The 13,989-nt window shown below is 31.7% G+C and overlaps 1 protein-coding gene across 1 annotated transcript in view; it reads left to right on the forward strand.

Moving 5' to 3' along the window:
- Positions 1–11,747, forward strand: part of Kr-h1 (Kruppel homolog 1) — a 94,086-nt gene extending 82,339 nt beyond the window's left edge. Inside the window, exons 3-5 of the mRNA XM_073967559.1 lie at positions 6,164–6,972; positions 7,052–8,748; positions 11,275–11,747. Of these exons, the coding sequence (XP_073823660.1) occupies positions 6,181–6,972; positions 7,052–8,748; positions 11,275–11,551 (2,766 nt within the window). The 5' untranslated portion in view covers positions 6,164–6,180 and the 3' untranslated portion in view covers positions 11,552–11,747. The remainder of the gene's footprint in view (positions 1–6,163; positions 6,973–7,051; positions 8,749–11,274) is intronic.
- Positions 11,748–13,989: the final 2,242 nt, after the last annotated feature.

Raw genomic sequence — 13,989 nt, forward strand, 5'->3', positions numbered from 1 at the left:
TATTTATTTATTTATTTATTTATTTATTTATTTATTTATTTATTTATTTATTTATTTATTTATTTATTTATTTATTTATTTATTTATTTATTTATTTATTTATTTATTTATTTATTTATTTATTTATTTATTTATTTATTTATTTATTTATTTATTTATTTATTTATTTATTTATTTATTTATTTATTTATTTATTTATTTATTTATTTATTTATTTATTTATTTATTTATTTATTTATTTATTTATTTATTTATTTATTTATTTATTTATTTATGGATTTTTTTAGGAATAGGTTAAGATTTTTTTTAAATAAAATATTTTCATGAGTAGATGTTTTAAGAATTTTTTCGATATGTGGATTTTTGAAGAAAAAAATACATGGATTTTTTCGAAAAAATTCAAGAGTTGATTTTGAAGGTTTTTAATTTTTTCTTGGCTGGAATTTTTAAAATAATTCTTTTAATATTTTTTCATGGCTGGATTTATTTACGTTTTGTAAATAATATTTATTTCATACGTCAAACAGATGCATAGATGTTTTAAGAATTTACATTTGGATTTTTTAAGAAAATATTTTCATGACTACATTTTTTTAAGATGTTTTTCGAACCGTGGATTTTTTTAAGAAAAAAATTACATGAGTGGATTTTTTCGAACACAATTAAAGAGAGGATTTGAAGATTTTTCTTAATATTTTGTACCGTGGATTTTTTTTTAAATTTTGTATGGCTGGAATTTTTAAAATAATTTTTTAATTTTTTTTTTTTTTATTGCTGGATTTTTTAAAGATTTTTTTTATTTTTTTCTTGGCTGGATTTTTTAAAAGATTTTTTTTTAATTTTATGCATTTTTTAAAGATTTTTTTTAATTTTTTTAAATTTTTTAAAGATTTTATTTATTTTTTAACGTGAATTTCTTTAAAACGTTTTTTTTTTTGGTTTTTATTAATTCAAATATTTAAAAAAATATTTTGAAATTAATATTAAGAAAAATTTCAAGCTTAGATTTTTCAAAACTATTTTGAAAAAAAATATAAATTTCAAATAAAAAATTTCAAGCGTGGATTTCTCAAAAATATTTTGAAATTGATATTTAAAAAAATTCAAGTGTGGATTTTTCAAAAATATTTTGAAATTGATATTTAAAAAAATTCATGTGTGGATTTTTCAAAAATATTTTGAAATTGATATTTAAAAAAATTCAAGTGTGGATTTTTCAAAAATATTTTGAAATTAATACTAAAAAAATTATTTTCAAGCGTGGATTTTTAAAAAAAATAATTTGAAATTAATTTAAAAAATTCACAAAGGGAGAGGAAGATGAGACAGAGTTGGGAAATAAAGGCAAGGTAAAGTGTCAGAAACATAAAAGAAAAGTTTTTTTTGGTAATTCTAATAAGGCACTAGTAGAAAATTCTCAAAGAGAGAAGAGATACAATTCATTAGTTAACGACAAAATGTGCGGGAAATCTAATAAAGAAGTGTTTGAAAATTCTCAAAGAGAGAGGTGTGAGTGATTACATGAAAAAAATGTTGAGGGAGCAGAAAGGCAAAGATGTACACTTGGATATTAGAAAATTTTAGCAAATTAAATTTGTTGCGAAAACTTAAGGGAGTAGTGGAAAATTCTTAATAGGAGAGAAAGGAGAGATACAATTGAGCACATTTAAGCGGTTAAATGAAAGCCCAACATGCAAATAGGCAGAGTGTTTGAGTTATTTTAGCATGTAGCCAAAAATTTTGAACTTTTGGGGGGAGGTGTCATAAAGAATTGACCTATGTTGCCCGTCTTCGAAATTGATGTAAATTTCATAGAAATTGTATACGAAAATATTTTGTTGTAGTTTTTTACATGAGTGGATTCAAGGGTGGATTTTTGAAGAATTTTATAACTTGTTTGTAGCGTGGACTTTTTAAAGGATTTTTTTAAATGTTTTCATGGAAAAAGTTTGGAAAATTATCTTGTTACGAACTTTTTCATATTGCAATGAACTTTGAGTGAGAAATTTCGAGAAAAGGGGCTTTCAATAGTCGCTGAGTGAGAATGTCCGTAGCAAGTTATGTGCTAGGGTGGGTTTTTCTTCCCTTCTCGTCCCATATAATATTCTTTTTTTTTTTTTTTTTTGTTTGCCGGTGTAAATATTTTGATTAAATTTTCATTTCCTCTTCTATATGGGGGAAGAGGGTGTTTGTTGCTTGGGGAGCTAGATTGCCATTTGGGGGGAAGTGACTAACTCACTCCATGTTATATTATGTTTATATATACGTACATATATAAACATTATATGTATTTTTTTTTTTTGCTATCGCCGGCCGGCATATTTTCTGTATCTGTCAGTTTTGCTTTTTTGGAATCAAAATATTTACAAAATGGCGTTTTGCAAAAAAAATAAACAAAAACATAGAAAATTTTGTGTGTACATATACATACATAAGATACATATGGAGTACATAATTATTTGTTGCGCTGAAAAAAATGGAATATGAAGAAATGCGTTTTGAGTTAAAAACCTATTGTATTGCAAATTATTTTTGTTTAAAAATGCCTTAAATAAAAAATAAACGCAGTTTAAGGGATTTCTCGGATAATTTTATTTTTTTACAGTAATTTTAGGGATATTTCTAGTATCATTTTGAAATTTTTGCAGCAATTTGTCCTCGCCGTCACTATTACGATGGTACAATTTTTTCGGGGGCAAGTCAATATTTCCTGGGATAATGACAAAAAAGCTCCCTCCATAAAACACAAACTAAAGCAACTGAAATAATTGATGAGCATGATAGCTTACGAATTGAGTATCCGATTTGGCCGAAACTTCCAAACCGTAAATTTAAAAAAAAATCAAGCGTGGATTTTTTAAGAATTTTTTATGCGTGGATTTTTTAAAAAATTTGTGTTTTACCAAAAATTCAATCCAGTATTTTTAAAAATAATTGAAAAAAAGTTCAAGCGTGGATTTTTAAGAGAACTTTTTACAAAAAATTCAATCCAGGATGTAAAAAAAAAATTACAAAAAATATTCAAGCAAGGATTTGTTACAAAAATTCAAGCGTGGATTTTTTAAAATATTTTTTTTTTACAAAAAATGCAATCCAGGATTTTTATAAAGAATTTTTACAAAAAATTCAAGCGAGGATTTTTAAAACATTTCTTAACAAAAATCAATCCAGGATTTTTTAAAGGAAATTTTTAAAAAAAAAATTCAAACATAAATTTTTTACAAGATTTTTTTTAAAAAAAATTTAAGCGTGTATTTTTTAAAACATTAAAAAAAATCAATCCAGGATTTTGTAAAAGAATTTCTTATAAAAAATTCAAACCTAAATTTTTTAAAAGATTTTTTTTTACAACAAATGCAATCCAGGTTTTTTAAAAGAACTTTTTACAAATAATTCAAAATTCAAGCGTGGATTTTTTAAAAGAATTCTTTTACAAAAAAAATCACTCCAGGATTTTTAAAAAAAATTATTTAATTTTTTGTAAATAATATTTATTTCATACGTCCAACAGATGCATGGACGTTTTAAGAATTGTTTTTGAACCGTGTATTTTTTATGAGTAGATTTGGATTTAAAAAAATATTTTCATGAGTGGATTTTTTCAATTTTTTTCTAACCGTGGATTCTTTGAGAAACAAATTACATGAGTCCAATTTTTCGAAAATAAATTCAAGAGTGGATTTTTGAAGATTTTTTTAATTTTTTTGTAGCGTGGTTTTTTAAACGATTTTTTTTAATTTTTTCATGGCTGGAATTTTTAAAATAATTTTTTTCATGGCTGGATTTTTTAATTTTTTTCATGACTTTTTAATTTTTTCATGATTTCTTTTCAGTTTTATGAATTTTTTTTTTAATTTTGTGGACTTTTAAAGATTTTTTTTCAAGCGTGAATTTTTTAAAAGTTTTTTGGTTTTTATTAATTAAAATATTTAAAAAAATATTTTGAAATTATTATTAAGAAAATTTTCAAGCTTAGATTTTCCAAACCTATTTTGAAAAAAATATTAAAAAATTTCAAGCGTGGATTTTTCAAAAATATTTTTAAGTTGATATTTAAACAAAATTTAAGTGTGGATTTTTCGAAAATATTTTGAAATTGTTTATTAACAAAATTCAAGCGTAAATTTAAAAAAAAATATTTTGAAATTAATATAAAAAAAAATATTTTGAAATAAATATTAAAAGCAATGATGCTTGTATTTTTCAAAATTATTTTGAATATGTAATAAAAAAAATTCAAGAAAATTGAATATAGTTATTATTTTTCAAAACTATTTTGGAAACAAATAATAAAATTCTGTCTAAAGGATTTTTCTAAACTTTTTGCTAGCGTGGATTTTTAAAGGATTTTTCTAAACTTTTTGCTAGCGTGGATTTTTAAAGGATTTTTCTAAACTTTTTGCTAGCGTGGATTTTTAAAGATTTTTTGTTTTTTATTTTTTTTTTTGTGGCTGGGATTTTTAAAAGATTTTTTTTTAATTTTTTTCCTGGCTGGATTTTTTAAAAGATTTTTTTTTAATATGTTTCTTGGCTGGATTTATTAACAGATTTTTTTTTAAATTTTTTCATGGCTGGATTTTTAAAAGTTTTTTTTAGTTTTATGAATTTTTTTTAAATTTTGTGAATTTTTTAAAGATTTTATTTATTATTTTTTCAATCGTGAATTTCTTTTTGAAAGGGATTTGGTTTTAATTAATTAAAATATTTAAAAAAATACTTTGAAATTAATACTAAGAAAAATTTCAAGCTCAGATTATCCAAAACTATTTTGAAAAAATATTAAAAAATTTCATGCATGGATTTTTCAAAAATATTTTGAAATTGATTATTAAAACAGTTCAAGCAAGGATTAAAAAATATTTTGAAATTAATACTAAAAATACCAAGCGTGGATTTTTAAAAAAATATTTTGAAATTAATACTAAAAAAATATTACCAAGCGTGGATTTTTAAAAAAATATTTTGAAATTAATTTAAAAAAAAATATTTTCAAGGATAGATTTTTCAAAAAAATATTTTGAAATAAATATTAAAAGCAATCATGCTTGTATTTTTCAAAATTATTTTGAATATGTAATAAAAAAATCAAGAAAATTTAATATTGTTAATATTTTACAAAACTATTTTGGAAAAGAATAATAAAATTTTCAAGCGTGGATTTTTCAAAAGAAATTTGAAATGGATGTATAAAGGATTTTTTAATTTTTTTTCTAGCGTGGATTTTTAAAGGATTTTTCTTAATTTTTTTCGTGGCTGGAATTTTTAAAAGAATTTTTTTTAATATGTTTCATGGCTGGGTTTATTAAACATTTTTTTTTAATTTTTTCATGTCTGGGGTTTTAAACGATTTTTTTAGTTTTATGAATTTTTTAAAGATTTTTTTTTAATTTTGTGGATTTTTTATAGATTTTATTTATTTTTTTAAGCGGGAATTTTTTAAAAGTTCTTTTGGTTTTAATTAATTAAAATATTTAAAAATATATGTTGAAATTAATATTAAGAAAAATTTCAAGCTTAGATTTTCCAAAATTATTTAAAAAAAAAAAAATAAAAAAATTTCAAGCCTGGATTATCAAAAATATTTTGAAATTGATATTTAAAAAATTTCAAGTGTGGATTTTTCAAAAATATTTTGAAATTGGTTATTAAATCAGTTTAAGCGTGGATTTAAAAGAAAATATTTTGAAATTAATACTAAAAAATTATTTTCTAGCGTGGATTTTTAAAAAAATATTTCATAACTTCCAATTTCTCTTTATTTTTTCAATTAGGGATCTGTTCACAGGACTCTTAGGTCCACCTCTACTGTTCTTGTTCTTGTTATTTTTTTTTTTTTTTTTTTTGCGTAAAAGACTGCGGGTATTTACTGACTTATTATAGTTTACTTTTTTCTCTCGATAACTGTATAAACCCTATTTTGCCAAACGCCTGAGGGTATAAAAATAGGACGACTCTTTTTATTTTAATTTTTTAGATTTTATTTTTATTATATGTGTATTTATATATTATTTTTATTTATAAATTATATATATCTGGGTTTGTGGTTATCCGACCTTAATTGTGAACTATAATAAAATTATAAACTTAAATTTAATTATCCATAAAATTTGCTTTTTAAATTTGTATTAATCTTCCCCCTTTCCTCTCCTTCTCTCTTTTACAGAATCACAAAATAACACCATGGTTTATTACCAATCGACACCACTGATTATAAAATCGGAACAACCTAGTCAAACGCAATTATGCGGACCATTACGCAACACAGAACATCATTTGCAGCATGCATTACAAATGCAACAACAACAACATCATCTCCAGCAGCAACAACAACAATCCATTACAGCATATAATTTAAGTAATGTTGCCATCAACATGCAACAACAACAAATGTCGCAACATAATGGTGGCGCTACAAGTATTAATCACTCACAACAACAACAACAACTCCTCCAGCAACAACAACAATATTTAACAAATATCAAAACCGAGTTATTACCACCTGGTATTACCTTACATCACCTGCAACCACAACAACAACCTGCTTCTCTAACTACTTCTACATCACCATCAACGGCAACGAATCAAAATGTAAGCAGCAGTACCGCGAGTACTCAACAAGTTGCCAGCTCAACAACACCAACACCGACGACGGTGGGTGGTAGGAAAACAAATCCAAATAAGCCCCAATTCAAATGTGAACAATGTGGCATGACATTTGGCAGTAAATCGGCCCATACCTCCCACACAAAGTCACACATTAAAAATGGTGAAATAAATCTTTTGAATGGTGGTGGTGGAGTAAATGGACCGGCAACACCAGGCGGCGGATCCATGCTAAATGGTTTTGACATGAATGAAACGGGTCTACCCAAGACACCACCCATAAAACCCAATGCCAATGCTGCCTCAAATGGTGGCGACCCCTATCAGTGTAATGTCTGTCAGAAGACATTTGCTGTACCCGCAAGACTGGTAAGTTCATCTCAATATCTAAAGCAGTACTACATACAATTTCATTAATTTTCGTCTCTCTCTCTCTCTCTTCCTCTAGATTCGCCACTATCGCACACATACTGGCGAAAGACCTTTCGAATGTGAATTCTGTCACAAGTTATTCAGCGTCAAGGAAAATCTGCAAGTCCATCGACGCATCCACACCAAAGAGCGACCCTATAAATGCGACGTTTGTGGTCGGGCATTTGAACATTCGGGTAAGCTGCATCGTCACATGCGTATCCACACCGGCGAAAGGCCGCACAAATGTTCGGTGTGTGAGAAGACCTTCATCCAGTCGGGTCAATTGGTGATACATATGCGTACACATACTGGAGAGAAACCCTACAAATGTCCCGTCGAAGGTTGTGGCAAAGGTTTTACATGCTCCAAACAGCTAAAGGTTCACTCACGTACCCACACCGGCGAAAAGCCATATCATTGCGATATTTGTTTCCGCGACTTTGGCTATAATCATGTCCTGAAACTGCACAAGGTCCAGCATTATGGTTCGAAGTGTTACAAATGTACCATTTGTGATGAGACCTTCAAGAGTAAAAAGGAAATGGAGGCTCACATTAAGGGTCATGCCAATGAAATGGCTGATGAGGAGGAGGAGGGGGCGGCAGGAGCCACCACTACGGCTGGTAGTCCTTCGGAATCAAACACTGTTTCGGCCAATAACTCACCATCCTCCTCGGTTTCCACAACATCGGGTGTGGAAACTTTGTCTGGACCCAATTCGCCTCAATCTCCCAGCTCAAGTGCTTCGTCGGCGGGCGGCGCCGCCACAAAGCCCAGGAAACCACGGCAAGAAAAGGCCCGATCCATAAGCACCTCAGGACCCTTGAGTCCTGGTTCGCCAGGCTCACCATCCTCCTCCATGTCACCCTCATCCACCTATGGATCGAGATTATCAACTGGTTCACCCACCTCCTCCGTGGCCTCTCCAACCCTATCGCTGAGCATGGAAACAGATCATCACAGCCGTGATAGTGGTGTGGCCAGTGGTTCAATACCCACATCCCAATGTACCAGGCAATTGGCGGCAGCCACTCTCATGGATATGAGTCATTCGGGTGGCAACTTTTCCATGGCCTCCTCCGATGAAATGCCCACAGATTTAAGTGTGGGCCAGCAACAGCAGCAGCAGCAGCATCACAATAATCATCATCAAACGCACATGGAACAAAATGTGGGCTATCATCATTACCAAAGTTCTTCAACGCCATCACCACAACCCACACAGCATCATCAACAACAACAATATCATTATATAAGTACTTCCCCAGAACATCATCAGCATCTTCGTCAACAACAACATTCGCCATCACCTGGAATCTATGAACATCAGCCGCTGCAGCATCATCATCATCATCACCACCAACAGCCCACCATTAACCCTGCCCTCCTGGAAGCTGCCACCCTAGTTAGTCGCAATGAACACGATGATGTCCAGGCAGCAATACAAATTATGCAATTGCGTCGCGCCCAACATAAATCGAATACCCAGCAGCATCATCACAGCAACATGATGTACTCTGCTGAGCTGCAACAACAACAACATCATCATCATCTTGCGAATCATGTAGCGCCGCCTAGCATCCATCAAAGTTTAATAGCCCCGCTAATAGAACATTATGGTGGTGATTCGAATCAGGAAGATGCCGCCATTGATCTCATTGAACACTACAAGCGCAGCGAACTGTCAAGGCAGGGTTTGGTGAAGGGTTATGCTCCCGTACCCAAATTTGAGTAAGTATTGAAATAGGGATATATAATTTAAAGAAGAAAGAAATCCTATACAAGGTTATAGTACGTTTACATCAATGATGAACACGAAGAGAGCATATGTATGGTTAATGTAAACGTAAAGGCGAGTGCTCATCTTGTTCATCTATGCTTTACATTTACAAAATCGAGTGGATTTCAACTGTCAATTCCATTGCGTATATGTCAAATGAAAACTCATTTCAAATCTATTGGATTTCATTTGACGTTTAGGCAATGGAATTGACAGTTGAAATCGAGTGAATTTGGTAAATGTAAACGTAATATAGGAAACAAAATTTTACAATGCATTTAGTTAGCGCCTAAAAGTAAACTTACAAAAATTCAAAACTGATCTGGAGTGTCGCTCAATATTATCGTTGGAAGAAAGAAATATTTCAGAACATAAGGATGTGCCGGAATTGCAACAGATTAAACATAACTTTAAATGCAAATATGCCAAGAAATTTAAATTTTTATTTTCCCGTTCTTACTTACTTACATAGGTGGCCCATTACAGAACATTTGTTCCATAGACCGAACTAAGAAAAGATCTCCAATTCTCTCTATTTAGTGCTTCGCTTTCTGGAATACCGCGCCTTGTCATCTCTTCATCCACTTGTTTGCGCCATCTATTCTTGGGCCTGCCATTTCTGCGTGCACCGCCATGTGGCTCGAATTTATACGCCTTTTTAGAGGGTTCATCATCGCCCTAGCCAACGCAATCGCTGCAGCTCGATACGTTTAACTACATTGATGTCGTTGTATAGCAGATACAGCTCGTGGTTCATACGACGTCAATATTCACCGTCAACGCTGATTGGTCCGTAGATCTTTCGAAGAATTTTTCTCTCAAACACGCCAAACACTGCGCTATCTGCTTGCGCAAGTACCCAGGCTTCAGAACCATACATCAGCACGGATAGTATCAGTGTTTTGTAAAGCGTTATTTTTGTTTGACGAGTTGTGGCTTTATTTTTAAATTGCTTACTTAAGTCAAAGTAGCATCTGATGGCCAATACAATTCTTCTTTTTATTTCACAACTGATGTCGTTTGTTGTCTTAACGGTGGTGCCGAGGTAAACGAAGTCTTTTACTACCTCAAAATTATAGGAACCAATTTCAACAGTTGGTCCGATCTCAATGGACGCATTGCGCGTCGACACCATCAGCTTGGTCTTCTCGCCGTTTACCGCCAGACCCACTTTAGTAGATTCTCCTTCGACCTTCATAAAGGTATCGGTTACTTCTTTTACTGATCGTCCCATGATGTCTATATCATCAGCATAAGCAAGTAACATGTGGCTATTGGTGTAGATTGTCCCACTTCTTTTGACGTTTGCCTCTCGTATAGCCTTTTCTAGCAGGATGTTGAAGAGATCACCTTACCTGAAACCTCTTTTGATACAAAATTCTTCGGAGAGGTTCTTTCCTACTTTAACAGAGGATCTCGTGTCAGTTAAAGTCATTTTACAAAGCCGAATGAGCTTTGCGGGGATACCAAATGCAGACATGACCTGGAATACCTTTAAACGTAGTGGGCTGTCGAAGGCTGCTTTATAATCGACAAAAAGGTGGTAGGTGTCGATCTGCATCTCTTGGGTCTTCACCAGGATTTGCCGCAGGGTAAATATCTGGTCAATGGTGGACTTGCCAGGTCTAAAGCCGCATTGGTATGGCCCAATTATGTCGTTGACCATAGGCTTTAGTCGTTCGCACAATATCCCTGACATGATCTTGTAGGCAATCGGGAGTAGACTTATGCCCCTATAGTTAGAGCATACAGCCTTATCTCCTTTCTTATGGACGGGGCACAGGATACTCAGGTTCCAATCGTCGGGTACTCGTTCTTCCTGCCAGATGGTGCTAACTAGCTGATGAATACACCTTATCAGCGTGTCGCCTCCGGTTTGAACAGCTCGGCTGGTAAGCCATCGGCTTCTGCTGCCTTATTATTCTTCAGCCGGTTTATTGCTGTCTTTACCTCATCTTGGCTGGGCGGTATACATTCAATACCATCTTCTTGGATTGGATCTGTGGTATCTTCGTCGTCTTCGCTGGATACCAACAGGTTTGAAAAATGCTCTTTCCATATTCTGAACACACTATCTGTATCAGTTACCAAATTACCTTGCTGGTCTCTACAGGAGGAGGTGCCTGTACCAAAACCATCAGTTGGATGCTTCACTCTTTGGTAGAATTTTCGGACTTCATTCTGGCTCCTGTACATCTCGATTTTTTCACACTCCCACTTTTCATCTCTCTCTTTTTCCTGCGGAAAAGACGTTTCTCCTCTCTCCTTTTCTCCCGTTATCTCTCTCGTGCGCTACGCGTTGCTACTGATTGTAAAGTAGCCCTATATGCCGCAATATCTGTTTAAGGGCAAGTGTAAAGCGGACCTAATTTTTAGGTTACGTAGGAGAAAGTTTTTGTGCCACCTTCATATGACATCATTTTATAACTTTACAATGATTTTTATTAACTCTTCTCCCCTCCCTTTTTTCTTTACAGATCCTCTCTACGCAACAATGAAATCCTCTTACGACAAGTTGAGGCCGCCATTGCTCCCCTACACACATCAGCCGCCGATTCTCCCGAACGTTCCTCATCACCGGAAAGTGATATGTTAATGGCTGAACGTGATCTGCCGCTGAGAAAACGTAAACTCTATATGAATGATTGTGCCGGCGATGCTGGGGATTTGGAAGCGGCGGCCGCTAGCGCCAAAGAAATGGATCAAAAAGTAATGCGTCACAGTTCGGTAATACAATTTGCCAAAGCTTCATAGGACGAAGAAGTGTTAAACAAAAAGCGATGGAGAGCAAAATTAAAATAGTCTCTTAAAAACCAAGAAGGGAACCACAAACAAAGAGTCTGATATTTTATTTTAGCTAGCTGTGACAAGGTACGAAGAGTCGTCGAGGATTTAAAATTCCTTATCTATGGAGGAACTCTATAAAAACAATTTTTATACAAAAGAAAAATTATAAAATACTAAAAACTAGAGAAGACTGCTGCATAAATGATAAAACAAAAGAAAGAAAAAACAAAAAAAAAATAACTTAAAAAATTTTCATAAAATTTTAAGGAAAATTCACACCCAACAAAACAAAAAATTTAATTAATTATGAAGAAAATCATATGAAAGAAAAAAGGCAAGAAAATCCCCCAAAAAAGGTAGAAAAAATATATTATTTTTTTATATATAAATATCCAATATAAACAATATAAATATCTAATATAAACTTGAAAGCAAAGTGAGAATAAAAAGCAGGCAGATGACAAGGTTACAAAATGAAGGAAGAAGGAAAAGATCTTAACAACATGTGAAGGTCGCTAGAGCAGATAGGACATGCAGAAACTCAGGGCAAATTGAAAATATTAATTAATTGTTATTGAAAGTAATTAAGGCATGTTTACATCACAATAAAACCATGCAATGTTTAAATTGTCAATCCCTATAAAAATGTGTCCAATAATGGATAATTTTATTATTTGGTGTAAACATAGCCGTCTACTTCTACTTTAATTCAGGGATAATCCAAAGCAGACTCAAAAATAATTGTCTATGCTTGTGAACGGCTGAGCACCTAACACAATGCTCACCTTCTCGGGGATAAAAGTTTTGGAGTCTTTGGGTCAATGTACTTCACTCAAACGGTCCCACACTTCTCTAGACGATTTACAGCTCTTTATGTATGCAAGCTGAACAGCTGTGCCGCTCAATATTATCGTTGAAAGAAACAAATGTTTCAGAGCATAAGGATGTGCTGGAACTGCAACAGGTTATATATAACTTTAAATGCAAATATGTCAAGAAATGAGGTGAATCCTACCTTGATTCCAATGCAACAACGAACGACTCTGGCATACTGCCGATATTCAAATACGAGTAGGTCTTCACCTAACTCAATACCTACCTCAGTCAGCATATCCAAGGAGAATGAGAATTCACACATGTACTTCTGGATTCCTTCACCTTCTCTGACTTTCATATTCAGAAACCTTTTCAGCAATGGCAACTTAACCACATTGAGTCTTTGGTCTATGTACTTCTCTCAAACTGTTCCAAGCTTCCTTAAGCTTTACGCTAGGATTTCAACAGATTATACATAACTTTAAATGCAAATATACCAAGAAATGCGCCAATTTTAAATCTCTATGTTGAAAAGGGGTTCGTGCGATCTCTACGTGACCTAAAGAAGGATATACACTTAACAGTATGCCCGTTATGTGCTCTCAGAATCGAGATTATAATCCCTTGATGTGAGAAAGGAATCTCTCTCTTCTTCACCTACTTGACCTTGCCGTCTTGCCAAAGGGATATGATAGGGCTTAGTATGTATCTTCTTAAAGAGAACAATGTTCGTAAACTATTTTCCTGGTCCGATGTGCTTGAGTCTTTGGTCGATGTACTTCTCTCAAACTGTTCCAAGCTTCCTTAAGCTTTACGCTAGGATTTCAACAAATTATACATAACTTTAAATGCAAATATACCAAGAAATGTTAAACTTAAAGTTTTAGAAGAATTTCCTCATAGTTCACAAGACCGCGCTTCTAGTAAATGGTATAATACTTACCAGTGTCCTGATTTTATTGAACTTTGAAGTTGATTGATTAAATGCTAATCTCTGCTCTTCTTCCAAATAATCAATTTACTCCCCATTTGCCATTCTTCTCACTTTGTCTTTTGACTTTAACATTACAAATTCATAAGTAATATTTCTCTTTTTTTTTAATTTGTAGTAATTTGTTTAATTACTTTTGTATACCTTTTGATTTCCTTTCCTTCGATTGTTTTATAAACAAAAAGAAACCACAAACTATGTAATTTATTATTTTCGTTTTAATTTTTAAAAATAATTTAGTTACGTTTTGAACCTATGTTTTTTGGAAAAACTTTAAAGATATAATCAAAAATTTGTGTTTTATAAAATAAAAAAAATTAAAAATCATTTTTGTTAAGTTGTAAACATTTAGTTATTTTTTTAAGTAATTTTTATTATAATTTCAAAAAAATATCACTTTCATTGCTGTGTCATGTTATGAAACATTAACATTTAATATAAATAAAAAAAACAAAAATTTTATTAGAAATTATTTACAAACAAATTTAATTAGTAATTTATTTTGCTATGCCAAAAGTATTATTTTCATATTAAAAAAGATTCTAGATTTGTTTTTATTTTTAAAGAAAATTTTAGTTAAGTTTGAAAAATACATCTG

Source organism: Musca autumnalis, unplaced genomic scaffold (genome assembly GCF_047663935.1).
Source record: "Musca autumnalis isolate F117 unplaced genomic scaffold, ASM4766393v1 scaffold_2, whole genome shotgun sequence".
NCBI lineage: Eukaryota > Metazoa > Arthropoda > Insecta > Diptera > Muscidae > Musca > Musca autumnalis.